Genomic DNA, 15,536 nt, shown 5'->3' on the forward strand with positions numbered 1-15,536 from the left:
GGTTCTGCACATATATATTGTATCTAAGAAATACTTTAACATGTATGAGACTGTCTGCCATCTAAGAAAGGGGGTGGAGGGAGGGAAGAGAAAAGTTGGAACAGAAGTAGTGCAAGGGACAATATTGCAAAAATTACCCATGCATATGTTCTGTCAATAAAAAGCTATAATAAAAAATATATTAAAAAATGGCAGGATCAGTTTATAGGACTATCTACAGGCATCAGCGTACTTGCGTTTCCCTAGACCCTTCAACAATTGTTATCTTCCTCTTTTGTCATCTGGTATGAGATAAAACCTTAAAGTTCTTTAATTTGCATATTATGTGATTATGATTTAGAGAATTTTTTGTGTGATTGCTGGTAGCATGGGTTTTTTCCTTTGAAAACTGCCTGTTTACATCCAATGACTATTCATCAATAGAAGAACAGGTCTTATTCTTATGGATTAGAATCAGTTTCACATATATATATATATTCCCTATGTGTTTATATATCTGTATTTTGGATTTGAGATCTTTATCAAAGAAATTTATAACAAAGATTTTATTCCTTTCTAATTTTAGAATTTTTTCTAATATTAGATTTGTTTGCGAAAAAACTTTAAAATTTTATACATCTTTGGCTTTGATCTGGCTTAGTGGAGGGAATTCCCATATCCATGAATCTGAAGGATCATAGACACGCTACAGTACTGAATGAACAAATGTATCTGTGGCTTGGCTATCCTTTAAGGGAAAGTTTTGTCCCTGGATAGTTTGTGTTGAATGCCATGCCAGGATTCAAATAGCCACACAAGACTGAGACTGTTTCTCAATTTGTCATTAAAGCCAAGAGAATGTTCAGCTCTACCTTCTAGTAGAAGCAGATCCCAGTATAACAAGCATCCATCTCCTCAGAATGTAGTGGATAAAAAAGGCACACTGTTTTCTTCCTTCTCCTCCTCTTTCTCCTTCTCCTCCTCCTCCGCCCCTCCTCCTCCTCCTCCTCCTCCTCCACTTCCTCTTTCTCCTCCTTCTCCTCCTTCTTCTCCTTCTCCTCTTCCTCCTCTTCCTCTTCTCCCCCCCTGCTCTTCCTCTCCCTTCCTCTTCCCCCTTCCTCTCCCCCCTTCACCTCCTCCACCTCCTCTCCTCCCCTCCTCCTCTTCCTCCCCCTTCTTCTTCTCCTCCTCTTTCTCTTCCTCCTCCTCCTCTTCCTTTTCCTTCTCCAGGACCACCACCTAACCTTGACATGTGGAGACTAAAGAGAGGTTCTAGAACTCAGGAGGAGGGGAGTGGAGTAATGGGATTGGGAGGAAAGGTTGGGGTTGTGTGAAAACATTTGCCTGAGTCCCCAATCCATTTCAGGCCCCTGTATTTTTAGAGTATTTACATATCTCTGATTAACAGAACTGTTTTTGCTCACTCTGAAACACACCACCCACCACCAGCCAGGCCAAGTCTGTGAGTGACAGCTCAAATGCTTCTCACCTGTTTCGAAAGTGATCTCCACTGTTTAACATCTAAAATGAGCAAACAAAAAATTAGGACATGAATGCTTATTTATATAAGTATAGTACTTAAGTGTAGTAATAACAACTTATGTTTCCATAGTTAGTATGAGATTTGATAGTGCTTTCTTTTGCTTATATCCCTTTTGCAAAGGGATGCCTAAGGGATAACACTTTTTTAAAAATTATAAGTTTAGGACCTAGGTGTGACTTGCTTTTAAAAAATTTATATTAACTCTTTTGTAAAGACTTCCTCATGCATACCAACATAAGAGGGAACACATTTTACACAATTGTATTCTTCCTTAGTTTAATCTTAGCCTTAGTTCTGGCACACATGCACACCATAGGCACACATGCACACTAACCCTGCTAGTTAAAATGTCCATGCCAGAATATGCCAAAACTTGACTGAGTTAAGATTCTATCCAGGCTGAAACATTCATTGCCTATGGCCCAAGCCCTGGGGAAGAATCTTCTGCTTTTAATGAGGTTCACTGTACAATAACAATAGCATTAATAGTTGGCATTTATGCAGAGCCTTCTCTGTGCCAAACACTGTGCTAAGCATTTTACAGAGATCTCATTTAATCCTCACAACAGTCTGGTGGGGTAGGTGCTATTATTATCCTCATTTTACAAGTAAGAAAACTGAGGCAGTCAGAGGTCAAATAACTTGCCTAGAGTCATACAGCTATTAAATATCTGAGGTGGGATTTGAACTCAGATATTTCTGACCTCAGGCCTAGTGTTCTGACCATTCAATTGTCCCCTACTTACCATCTCCAGTTGTTTTGACCTTTGTTTTATCTCTAGATTCTGATGATTGGAGGAGAAAATGAGTCTGATGACTGTACAGCACTGCCTCATTTAAATTATATTCACTTTGTGATGTGCATCAGATATTCTGTATGGGGTGCTACCAATGGAGAATATATATCACTCACCTTCAGATGAAGTCACTGCATTATTAGTTCTACTTTACTGTTTTATTTCCTTACAAAAGGGGGAATAATTTGTAAATGTTTGTGATATAAAATAAACCCATTGATGAAATAAAACAAAAAACTCAACAACAAAATTCAACTGGAAAACAAAAGTAAAGAGGAATTTAGAAAGCTAAATGAGAAAATCCAGATTTTCTTGACAGCAGCTCTAAAGACCTGTCTGAATAAGCAAGCTATCAACTTTAGAAAATGATTTGAATTGAAGAGATTGGTTCTATGATAATTTCTTAGAGAAATTTTAATTATGCAAAACAGATGTTGCAAAAAGGAGGTAGAACTAAATCAGAAACTTCCTGAATAAGTCAACATCTGCTTTCTGCCAAATGGTGAGAGTGATAGGGACAAGATCTCAAGATATTTGAGTAATAGGTTAGATAAAAGCTATATATTGTGGCTCCTCACAATACAGTAAAAAGTAACTTAAGTGGAAAAAAAAAGCTTGTTAGCTTTTGTATAAGAAGTCAGATGATCCCAAGAAAAATAACAGATGAAATTATCTGCTTGTTTCATATGAAACACATAGATCTTCTGTTTTAATAGTTTTCCTTTTTCCTTCCCTTCTATCCTCCAGTTACTTCCTTCCCTTCCTCTGTTCTACACTCATCATACTATTTAGCTTTGGTTTTTTCTCTACAGTTCTGATTGTCTATCAATCCTTTGTCTCTTTCTTTAGCAAAAATCAGGTGGATGTCTTTGCCTTAGAAATGAGAAATCCGAGACTTGATCCCTTTACCAGTAACAAAAATGTCTGAAGGCCTGGTAGTGAAGCCAACACCACTGGCATCTTGTACATGGATGACTCACTGTTTGTGGGTCCCTCTGAGCATCCTCCGAAGAGCCCATCAATCTCCACACAAAGCCTACCATTATCAAACCTGCCAACATTGTGTCTGATTTAAATCAGCTTTCACACTTAGTTCCTTTGATGAGTGGATCTGGGTAAAAACAATACAGGTATCATGGTGCACTAGACTGAGGGAGAGGTAATGCCTTTTGTGCTCACGAAGATCCTTCACAAGTTACACACTATGGACTTCACCTTCTCAGATGTAAGGCAAGGAACAGCCTAGGGAATCTTGGTGTCATGCAACCCGATGGAAATGTTGGCCTGTCTTCTTGATGCTGAGGATCTCTATGGAGCCAGCAGGGTAAATAACATCAGTTCAGTCTTTGTCATCCAGAGTGAACCAGAACATACAGGCCGTGCATATTTTTTACTTCATCTCTTGTCACTGATTATTGTCTTTTACTCTCAAAGAGGACCAAAATGACATCACTATGTTGAAGTCCAGGTACAGTGTGCCTGACTGTGGCTCTTAAGGTTCCACTACAAGTCGGGCACAAATTGTGCGCATGAACATTTGGGGAACCTGGCACAGTTCTCTTGAACTACCGCAATTCTGTTTTGTTCATAGAACACAGTCCCTTTTTGGACGGGGACATCCTATGCTGGGCAGTTCTTTGTCAATGTTTCTCATGTCACACAACAAACTTCAAAGTTGTTCAGAGAGACTCTGAGAGTGTTTTTGTATCACTTCTTCTGCCCTCCCTGTGAATGCTTGCCTTGTGTGAGTTCTCCATAAAACAGCCTTTTAAGCAAGTGTATCTTTGACATTAGAACAACATAGCCAGTTCATCAGCATTGTGCTCTCTGCAGCAGAGTTGGAATGCTTGGCGATTCAGCTCAAGAAAGGACTTCAGTGTCTGGGATCTTGTCTCGTCAGATGATCTTCAGAATCTTCCTAAGACAAACCCAATGGAAGCAATTCAGTTTCCTGACATGGAGCTGGTAGATTGTCCAAGTTTCCCAGGCATAGAACAACAAGGTGAACACAACAGCTCTGTAGACCTTCAGTCTGGCAGGGAGACTTTCTCTCCCCCATTTTCCTTTGGAGCCTCCCAAACAGTGAGCTAGGTCTGGCAATGTATGTGTCAACCTCAACATCCATGTATATGTACCAAGTATACTGCCAAGTTAGGTTTGTCCATAGTATTCAAAGTTTCCATGTTTGCTGTAACTAATGGATGGTTTTGTTGGTGTGAATTATGCCAAAATTAGCACAAGCAGCAAAGAATTAATTTATACTTTGTTGCATCTCAGCCTCAGTGGTTTCACATGTTTACAATCATCTGTGAGCACAAAGTTGTGCACCAATTCTCCTACTTTAGTCTTGGTTTGTAGCTTTTTCAAGTGAAATAATTTATCATCAGTGGGGTAGCCGACCTTGATGCTGTTTTCATCCTGGCTGAAGGCATTTGGCAATGAAAATGAAAATATCATGCTAAAAACCATAGGAGCAAGCACACAGCCCTGCTTCACTCCATTGGTGACTGGGAAAGCTTGAGAACATCACAGATTACCCAGAATGGGGCAAGCAAACATACCATCATGAATGCCTGAGGACTCTGGCAAGAATATTGCCAATAATGACTAAGAGAGAGACACTTACTCTTCCTTTGTCATCCCCATCTCCTGCACCCTGTGATTTTCTTTCAGGTTTACTGGACTTTTGTTGTCCATAAATGTGCACACATTACATGTACTGATGATGAATAGAATCATCTTTGCAAAAGTTTTTTGTATTTTTTTTGTGTGTGTTTTGACTGCAAGGTGAGATCCCTATCCAGTGTGGTAAGCAGACCAGGGTTGGGTAAAGCAGACAATTTTGGGGTCACCTTTTCTAGCCCCTTCTTCACATTAGGAGGTAAGAAGGCTGCCAAATCCCATTGCTGCTTCAGTTCAGTGAGAATACCTAAAGGCCTTACCTACCTATACACATGTGTATAGGGTTGTGACTATAATTCCCAGGGTGTCTACAGCTGCTTTTTTACTTGCCTCTTTGAGGTAGGTAAAAATGGTAAAATGGTGTGGGTAATGTCTTTTCATTCACACATAAACTGAAGTGAGCTAGAGTTGGGTGAAGTTGACAGCCTAACTCATTTTTCTACTTTGACATTGGAGTGGCAAAACAAGTCAAGATGGCTGGGGATGCAGTGGATGACCTTGGCAACTTCAATGTCTAAACAAACTTTAAGCACTCCATAGCACCTGTTTCATCTGCCCATTGGCAGATGAAATGGAATACATTGTTCTCAATTGTTCATTCCACTGAGTGAAGAAGTCTTCATATGCTTGGGGTAGATACCTCCCTAACTCACTGAAGGGTTTGAGATTCCTCAGTTACCCTCAACCTGGTTTAGCCCATCAGCTGAAAAAAGTTTACTAGTGTGTGGCTTCTAAGCCTGCTACTGCTTTCTGGAGCCTCAGGTGAGAGCTGTCTGATACAGGTGGAGAGATACCAAAAGTGGAAAGCAATTCTCACACCAAGGTACTAGTCTTCTCTGAACATACCCTACAACCCTCTTCTCTTGTCAGGAAATATTTGTATTGCCTTCTAAGGAAGAGAAGCAGTGTTGGCGGTGCTCCCACAAGTCATGATGTATAGGGATGGAGTGACTTAGGTTTTGTGGCTGGTTTTAGAGCAAAGATTCCTTTTGTTGTACTGAGGTTCCATTTCTCCAGTTAGACTCCATGTTCCACATGGTTGTTCCAACTTTGTGCTGTGGCCAAACAACAGAGTTGAACATGACTGAAAAATAACTGAACGTCCTTAGTGAGGCTATCTGGAGTTGGCTGCTCCTGTACCTGAAACTCTTTCCACGATCAGATAATATGTTGTCATTACATGAGCTTATATCTAGTCCCAAATGCTTTTTAAATCTTGTTTCACAGAAGAAAGGATTATTTTCAATGATACTATGATGGTCAAAAATATTAAGTACTCTATATTGTTGTGCAATCATTTTTAGTCATGTCCAATTTTTTGTGATCACATTTGGGGTTTTCTTGGCAAAATTACTATAGTGGCTTGCCATTTCCTTCTCTAGCTTATTTTATAGATAAGGAACTGAGGAAACAGGGTGAAGTGATTTGCCTAGGTTAGACAGCTAATAAGTTTAAGAGGCCAGACTTGAACTCAAGAAGGTGAGTCTTCCTGACTCCAGGTTCTGCACTCTATCCATAGTGCCACTTAACTGCCCAAGTATTCTATATAGACATGATACATCTGTATATGAAGTATACTTCATATACTTCATGTTTATATATATATATATATATATATATTTCACAACTTAAAAGATACATATTCTTTGCTGCTTAACTGTTTATTCCAGGCATAAAAGAAACACACATAATCAATGTTTATGTTTAAGGACAAAAAGAAGGAATATTTCCATAATGTGGTAAATGTCTGTATGTCAGAAAGATTAATTATTTATAGATTTTCCTGTTAAAATGAAAGACAACTTCTTTTTTGCATTACTACATAGCTGCAAACTTCTTTCTTGTTCTAAAAGGCTTGGTGAGCCTCTGCTCAGCTGATGAAAAAAGGTTCATCCTATGTATCTGGCAAGAAAGTGCTATAAATGTATTTAAGAACACATTCTCCACTAAATAAACAAGAGGCAATTTTAATAGTACTTTATAATTTTGCTGTTTCTGTAATAATGCAAAACTGATTTTGTAAGGAAAGTTGAAAATGAAATGATTAAAATGACAGCATTAGTAGCTCAATAGCATTTATCAAATGCAGAAGTGAGTACCCTCTTGAGTTCTGTAGTGTTAACCGGATCTGCAGGATAAATTATTCACAGAAGACATTCATTCTGACAAACAGGTCACCATGCCCAATATTGAAAACTTTTCCTAAGAAGAATAAAATGCCATTATTAATCCTCTTCAAAGGAAGATCTCATTTCCTCACTTCTTTGGAAACTCTTCAGATGTGTTTTTCTTACAATCATGTCAGAATACAGAAATGCGTTTTCCTTCTTTTCTTCCTATCCAGTTTCATGTAAGCCTTAATGATAATGTGATAACAAGCTTTTGATATGTGAAGGGAAACTCACTCTGTATTTAATAAAGGTAGGAAAAGGAAAGTTTTCTAGGAGTAATGGGAAGGTATAAATGGGCATTTTTCAGTGACTTTCACAATGTAAGTGGTCTCTAAATTTAAAGAAAATACATAAATGACCATTTAAAACCCATACATTTAAAAGAAAATTATATGTGAAAATGATCCATGAAACTCAAAATAAAAGCAATATATACTAAACTTGAAAATACCACTGTCCCCTCCCTTTCCCTCTCTGTCTTCTCAAGCTTTTACACATTCCTTCTATATTTAAGGGCTGCTCTGGGGCAGCTCTTTCCACTCTTGGACAGATCAGAAACTGGGAATTGTGTAACTGTCAGGAAGTTTTTGTTTATTTCAACCCTATTTTTTCCTCTTGGCAACTTCTTAAGAGATGGAGCAGTAGCTAACTGCTGAGTCCTGAGTCAGGGAGACCTGAGTTCAAATTTAGTCTCAGATACTACCTCTGGGATGTCCGGCAAGTTATTTAACCTCTCTGTCTGGCTCATTGTCTTCAGTTATAAAATGGAGATGAAAAATAATCCCTACTTCTCATGGTGGTGGTGAGGATCCAGTGAGACAATAACTGTAAAATGGTTTGCAAATCTTATAATTCTATAGAAATGCCAGCTTTTATTATTGTTTTTATTGTTGCTTGCAGCTCTGCCATCTGGGGAAACAGAACAATTCCAGTCTTCCTTCTGCAGCCTTTCAAACACTGGAAGCTGGTGATCACACTTTCCCTCTGAGGGAGATCTCATGCCCCTTCCCTTCCTCTGCAGATCTCCTTAACCATCCTGCTGGTCCTTCTCTCCATGCCTAGCTCTGACCCAGAGATGACTCAGATGTACCTTGACCAGGGCAGTGATCTGAGGGGCTGTTGCCTCTTTCAGCCCTAGGGGCCATGTTTTTCACAACTCAGTCTAGGACACAGGTGCCCAGGACTGTTATAAAAGATTCATGAAGGAAAAAGCTATTCATATCCAGAGAAAGAACTGATGGATTCTGAATGCAGATTGAAGCATACTATTTTCACTTTAAATTTTTTTCCTTCTGGTATGTTTTTTCTTTTATATAATGATTAATATGGAAATATGTTTTATATGATTACACATACATAACCTATACCAAATTGTCTTACCATTTTAATAAGAGAGGAGGGGAGAGAAAGAGAGAGAGAAGAGAGTTAAAAATTGTCTTAATATATAATTGGAAAAAATAAAATACTATTAAAAAAAAAAGACTGCCAGGGCTTTCGTGGTCAAGACACTGACTCCCATAAAGCCTGATGTTCAACAAGTCCTCCAGATCTTCAAATCAACCTTAGTGTAATTCCAGGAAAGCATAAGCTCTGCCAGGTTGTACTAAGCCGAAAGGGCCACGGTGACTGGCTGAAGACCATCCCAGCCAAATACACAGAAATTTTATCCTTTTCACATGAATTTCTTGGCTATAATAACTTTTGAAACCTTGTTCAGAAGGCATAGATTTGTGAGGGGAGGGGTTAATCCCTTGGGAATACAAGCAAGAACTAGACTGGAAGGGTTTTAAATGTTAAGTCAAAGAGTTTGTATTTTATACCAGAAATAATGGGAACCCCTGAAGCTTCTTGGGCAGGAAGTACTAGAGTCAAATCTGAGCTACAGAAATATCAATTTGACAGCCATGGAGGGGATGGCCTGAAGAAGAACAGGATCAATATTTAGGGAGACTAATTAGGGAAGAGACCTGGGGTGTGCTTGTATAGAAGGGGAGGGACACAGATGATGAAACTGACAAGGAGACTGAAAAAATTGGTCAGACAGATAGGAAGAGAACCGGGATGGGCTGGGGGCAATGTCACAAAAATCCAGAGAAGAGAATATCCAGAAAGAAAAGGGGATGGCCTATGCTGCCAAATAGAAAAAAGTGGTCAAGAAGGATGAGGACCACAATAAAGCCATTGGATTTTTGCATTAATGAGATCACTGAGGGCAGCTGGATGGTGCAGTAGATAGAACACCAGCCCTGAAGTCAGGAGGACCTGAGTTCAAATCTGATCTCAGACACTTAACACTTCCTGGCTATGTGACCCTGGGCAAGTCATTTAAAGCCAATTACCTCAGGGAAAAAAAGAGATCACTGGTAAGTTTGGGATAGCAACTTCAGTGGCATGGTAGGGATGGAACCAAGTTGCAGGAGGTAGAAGGCTGGGGTGGGGATGAGAAAATGGAGGTGAATGTAGACAGCATTTTCTAGGAGTTTAACTATGAAAGGGAGGTGGTCAAGATATAAGATGACAGCTGGAGGGTCCAGGAGATGTTTTTAAGGGGGAAGGGGAGATCTGTGAGTGTTTATAGGCATTAGGGAAATAGCTACCAGTTCAGAGATTAGCAATTCTCTCGAGTTGTTTGGCAAACTTTCTCTTCTTTCAGTTGATTTTCCTATACTTTACATGTGTACCATTTTTTACTATTTTCAAAGCAAGCACTGCAAATACTTTATCTCACACAAGATGTGGCAGAAATTTGTTCTTCATCTCTGAGAGAAGAGAGATGCTTGAACTTGCTTATCTGAGTTATCCCAGATGTTTCTACAGAGATAACAGAATGACTGAATTTGAGAGGTGCCAGGAAGTGCTTAGTTTTAATAGTATACACCCCTCAATCACTAGTCCCTGCTCCCAGGCCTTCCATGAATGGGAAGTCGCAACCTCCTGGGCAATCCATTGTACCTTCAAGGAACTCTGTCATTTAGGATGGCCTCCTCCTTGTCAGCCTAGATTGATCCCTTTCCAAATCCTAATTGTTGCTTCCAGGTCAGGTCTCTGGGGTAAAACAGAATAATCTAATCCCTCTCCCAACTGGTAGCTGGTCAGACACCTGAACACAACTATTACAACCTCAGTAAAGTTTTCTTGCTCCAGTTTACATGTGTTGGAATCCTTACAAAGTGTTAAGCACAAGTATGTGAACTCCAATGAGTACTTAAATATGCTTATATGAGCTCTCTAAAGGTGTGAACACAAGCATTGTATCTATCAGTTACACTTAGTACCTTGTTTCAGGTTCTGGCCCATAACATCTCCTTATAAGATCAGATCAATCATACTGAACCATGCCAAATTAGATAATTATTGTCTCTATCAATTCTAATGACTTAACACTTTGTAAGGATTCCAACATACATCCCCCTATTTCCTTCTATTAATTTTACACTCATGAGCCTCTGACTATCTTGGCTGCTTTCTTCTGATACTGCCAGTTTGCTAATAGTATCATAAGTGTGACAATGGAAATAGAACAGAATGGTCATCTATGATAGACAGAACAAGATAGGACTGGCACCTCCCAAAACCAGAACTTTATGCCTTGATTAACAGAACTGAAGATGTGGTCTGGATTTCTGGCTACTAGAGTAAACTATTCACTGCTGATGAACTTTTACTTCGCTGAAATCTCCACTATAATTCAAAGATTGCCATTTGGACATGCATCCCCCTACTGTAGTCATGAGATTACTACATTGAAATTTATCCCTAATAAATAAATCTGACAAGATGAGATTCAGTGTACTAGTTTATCAAAACTTTCTGATTTCTGACAATGGTGCTCAATGTATTAGCTAGCTGTCTCATGGGGTACTGTAATATCTCTACATTCAAGAGCAGACCATCTATGCTTTTCTCCAAGTTCCTGATCGAAATGAGGCTCAGGGTTGTATGTACACAGATAAAGAGGCACTCCAAAAGGGACTTTGAGGGAAACAGGGAATTGTTAGTAATTACTCTTTGGGTCTAACTACTCAACCACTTCCAAATCAGTCTACATATAGTAATTATCTAGCCTACAGTTCTCTGATTAGGAGCACAGGAAGAGCATGACTACCAAATAATATGATAAATTTGGGTAGATGGACCTATCAGGTAACTGTCAAAAAGGGAAAAGAGGCTAGTCTTGAGAATCTAGCCTGTGGGAAGCCTGGTTGTTTATTGGGCCCTATCTCCTCCTCTAGAGCAGTGGAGTCATTCATGAACTAATACATTCTAAACTTTTGCCAGGAATTGAAATCAACTTCTATGACTGACAACTTGCAGATTCTGAATTCACTCCTCCTTTCTACTTCTAAAAACACTGGGACATTTATCCTTTTCAAGTCCTAAAGTATCTCTCCTCTTTTCTATAACTTTTCTGTAACAAGTTGAAGTTTCTTCAACTTGGCAATCATACCTTCAGGTAGCTCTTTCAATGTCTTACAGTTCTGTATCTGGTGACTTGAATTCATCAAAGGCAGTGGGGTGCCTTCCTACTACCTCCCTAATCTATCTTGAGCATCAATTATCCAAGATCCTTTTTCGCTCTATTTTTCCTAGTCCAGAGATCATTTTGCTTGTCAAAAATAATACAAATAAAACATCAATTGAGCAATTTGCCCACTACCTGTGATCTATTGCCATCTTTTCTGTCCACTCTGAACAGTAGTCTGAGCCCTTCTTTCAATCTCCTCTTTCTCCAATATAGGCAGCCTTTAAAAAGATCTCTTTTGGTTATCTTTGGTTCTTATTCCAGCTTTAGCACTTGGTTATTTTTTCATAAGGCCCTGTTCTGCTTCTGGCTCTTCCTCTATCACATGCCTTTGCTTCCATCTTCTGTACCTGTCTTTTACAAATCTAAGTTGGCTGATGAGTTTCCTGTGCATTGATATTGATTTCTTCAGACAACTCCTTCTTTACCTCCTCATGAGAAATACTTTTCTCTGTGTCTTCAGAAATGAATTTTGAAGAAAACTTTCCATTGAGGTTTTTGGTCCATGGGATCTTATACTCTTACTGAGCTCCTTGAAATCTGTTCTCAAATTTAGATTATACCTCAGAGTACATTTAGCTTTTCCTTCCTTCCTTTTTTTTTCTTCAATTAAAAAAAATTATTTAAAGTTTTGAGTTCTAAATTCCACCCCTTCTTATCTCCTCCCCTACCTTCCCTTCAAGGTAAGCAATCAGATATAGGCTGTACATGCGCAATTATGTATTATCTAAAATACAAATATGTAAAAATATTTCACATATTAGTCATTTTGTACAAGAAGACTTGGATAAAGAAAAAATGAAAGAAATTGAAAAATCGTATGCCTCAATCTGTATTTAAATAATATCAGTTCCTTCTCTGGAAGCAGGTTGTGTACTTTATCATTAGTCCTTTGGGAAGCTCCTGGATCATATTGCTAAGAATAGCTAAGCCATTCAGAATTCATAATAAAACAAAACTACTGTTACCATGTTCAATATTTTCCTAGTTCTGTCCACTTTACTATCAGTTCACATAAGTCTTTCCAGGTTTTTCTGAAATCATTCTTCTTATTTTTTAATGGCACAAAAATATTCCATTACAATCATATACCACTACTTGTTTAGCTATTTCCCAACTGATGGCACTCCTTTGATTTCTAATTTTTAGCCACCATTAAAAGACTGCTACAAATATTTTTGTACAAATGGACCCCCCCCTTTCTGGATATCTTTGGGATGCATATCTCTCAGTGTTATTGCTGGATTAAAAGATATGTCCACTTTTATAGCCCTTTGTACATAGATCCAGAATCATTGGATCAGTTCACAATATCAACAGGGTATTAGTGTCCCAATTTTCTCATATTCCCTCCAACATCCAACATTTTCCTTTTCTGTCCTATTAGCCAATCTGATAGGCATGAAGTAGTACCTCAGTGTTGGTTTAATTTGCATTTCTCTAATCTTAATGATTTGGAGCATTTTTTTCATGTGACTATAGATAGCTTTGATTTCTTTATCTGAAAACTGCCTGTTCATATCTTTTGGCCATTTATCAATTGTTTTCCTTTTCTATCAAACATCTAAGGCAAGGTGATCATTTCTCCTGCAGTCTCCCATTAATTTCACCCCAGCCGACAATTCTGTCTTTGTTGGTGAGTACTGAAATCAGGATAGGTTTTTTCTAGTGATTTTTTCTACTTTTTGAAAGATGATTGAATATTAATTTTGATTACTCACTACTCTGTTTTGAACAGAATTCTAGTAGATGTCTGAATTTAAGACAGTCCTATTATGCCTCCAAGCTGGTCTTCTGAATTTTTTTCCAGACTCATCTATTTCCTCTTCCCATCCAGGTCATCTGTAGGACTCACAAATATGTGACTGATTTCCTTGTTTGTGCTTTTCCTGATCTTTACTCACCTTGGGTTTCTCCCTTCTGGCTCCTCAGATGAATGTATTTACTACATTTGTGATAGCCTCCTGACTCATTGTCCCTCTTGTTTTACCTACTTAGTTCCTTTTGAGCCCCCATCCTGGGCTATTATAGTTTATCATGGCTCATCAACAGGTTTCATTGCACCACAACTCAGCAACGGATGCCTGGGATGTTGACTTTGTTTACTCTTTGTGAGTCTGTGTGCACCTATTTGAGACTTGGACAGATAGGTGGAACAGTAGATAGAGCATCAAATCTGGAGTCAGGAAGACTCATCTTTCTGAGTTCAAATCCAGCTTCAGATACTTCCTGGCTGTGTGACCTTGGGGAGGTCACTTAATTCTGTTTCAAGTTCCTCATCTCAAATGAACTGGAGAAGGAAATGGCAAAGCACTCCAGTATCTCTGCCAAGAAGACCCCCAATGGAGGCCCAGAGAGCTGGATGTCACAGAAATGAATGAACCACCACAAAATTTGAGGCTATACATTGCATTGCTGCCTCCCTTCCAGGCTTTTGCCTCCTGTTTGTGTCTCTGGGCTTCTCTCACCATTCTTCTTCCAACACTGTAGCTACTACTCTGTAATATCTGGATAAATGTAGGCAGTTTTCTCCTTCCTCTTCCTTTGCAGGTGACACCTACCTCTCAGGTTTCCGCTAGGTGGCAGCACAGTGCATAGAACTTTGGGCCTGGGGTCAGAAACAACTGAGTACACATCTTGGCTCAGACACTTAATAGCTGTGGAACCCTGGGGAAGTCTGCCTCTGTCTGCCTCAATTTTCTCACCTGTAAAATGGGAATGGTAACAGTTCCTATTTCCTAGGATTGTTGTGAGGATCAAATGATATAATAGTCATAAAGGACTTTGTGCAGTGCCTGGCATCTAGCAGGCACTTAATAAATGCTGATTTCTTTCCTGCTTTCTCAGGGTTTGTGTAGGGCTGATAGCAGCCCCCAGGAACTCTCTGGACAGAGTTCTCAGTCCTCTCTCCCAGCCCCGAGGCAGTCAGCATGCAGGAAGCAGGGAGCAGACTGGTGGAGGGGAGGGGCAATAGGCAGAAAGAGAAGCCAGTCTTGGTTCTTTGCTGTCTTTTTCTTTCCCACGAGGATTACGGTGTAGGGTTTTCTTTTCTTTCTTCTTTCTTAATTGTTGAGCTTCTGTATCACTTGCTGTATTTCTGATTGTTTCTCAGGTGGTGGGAGAGGACATTGGATTTGACCAGAACTTTTCCCTCTGCCTTTTTTCCCCAACAAACTCATTTAAAAAATAATGCACATTGAGAATATTTTTAATGAGAATATGAGAAGGAAACAAGTAGGTAAATAATTCTGTTTTGTAGATTACAAATTTACAATCCAACAACTGAACAAAAAGTTCAGAAAATACAAAATTCCACTCAAGTTTATTGTTTATTAAAATACCCCTGGGTCAACAGTCCAAACATAGCTTTCAGAGCTGCTCTCCTTGAGGAGACTTCTGTGCACATGGACAGATCCTACAAGATTATTCCCCACAAAGATAACTCAGGATGGCTAGGGCAAGGCATGGAACAGGGAGAGGGCCCATGCTCCCCAAAATCACTCACTGTGATAAAAAAAGATGCTTTTCTGATGCTGAGACAATAGGAAGAGCTTTCCCCATTTTTGGTGAGAAGTTCCTGAGGTTCCTATTTGTAGACCCTATTGTTTTACTGGACAGAACACTGACCTTAAAGAAATAGGACCTGCCTTCAAATCCTGGCTCAGAATTTCACTTCCTGTGTGACTATGGACTTCTCTGAAGCTCTCCAGGTCTCAGTTTCTTCATGGGTAAAATCAGGGGATTGACTGGATAGCCTTAGAGATCCTTTCCTACTCCAGCTCTATGACTGCAAGGTCCTAAGGCCCAGAAGACTGTGATAAAATCCAAGGTTCTTATTTAAG

The 15,536-nt window shown here is 39.3% G+C and overlaps 1 protein-coding gene across 2 annotated transcripts in view; it reads right to left on the bottom strand.

Moving 5' to 3' along the window:
- The window catches only part of MICU3 (mitochondrial calcium uptake family member 3), a 96,511-nt gene that overhangs the window by 54,241 nt on the left and 26,734 nt on the right, over positions 1 to 15,536 (bottom strand). For both annotated transcript variants that reach the window (XM_031942858.1, XM_031942857.1), the window contains exon 3: positions 1,469 to 1,500. In XM_031942858.1, the coding sequence (XP_031798718.1) occupies positions 1,469 to 1,500 (32 nt within the window). The remainder of the gene's footprint in view (positions 1 to 1,468; positions 1,501 to 15,536) is intronic.

This window comes from Sarcophilus harrisii, chromosome 6, assembly GCF_902635505.1.
Source record: "Sarcophilus harrisii chromosome 6, mSarHar1.11, whole genome shotgun sequence".
NCBI classification, from domain to species: domain Eukaryota; kingdom Metazoa; phylum Chordata; class Mammalia; order Dasyuromorphia; family Dasyuridae; genus Sarcophilus; species Sarcophilus harrisii.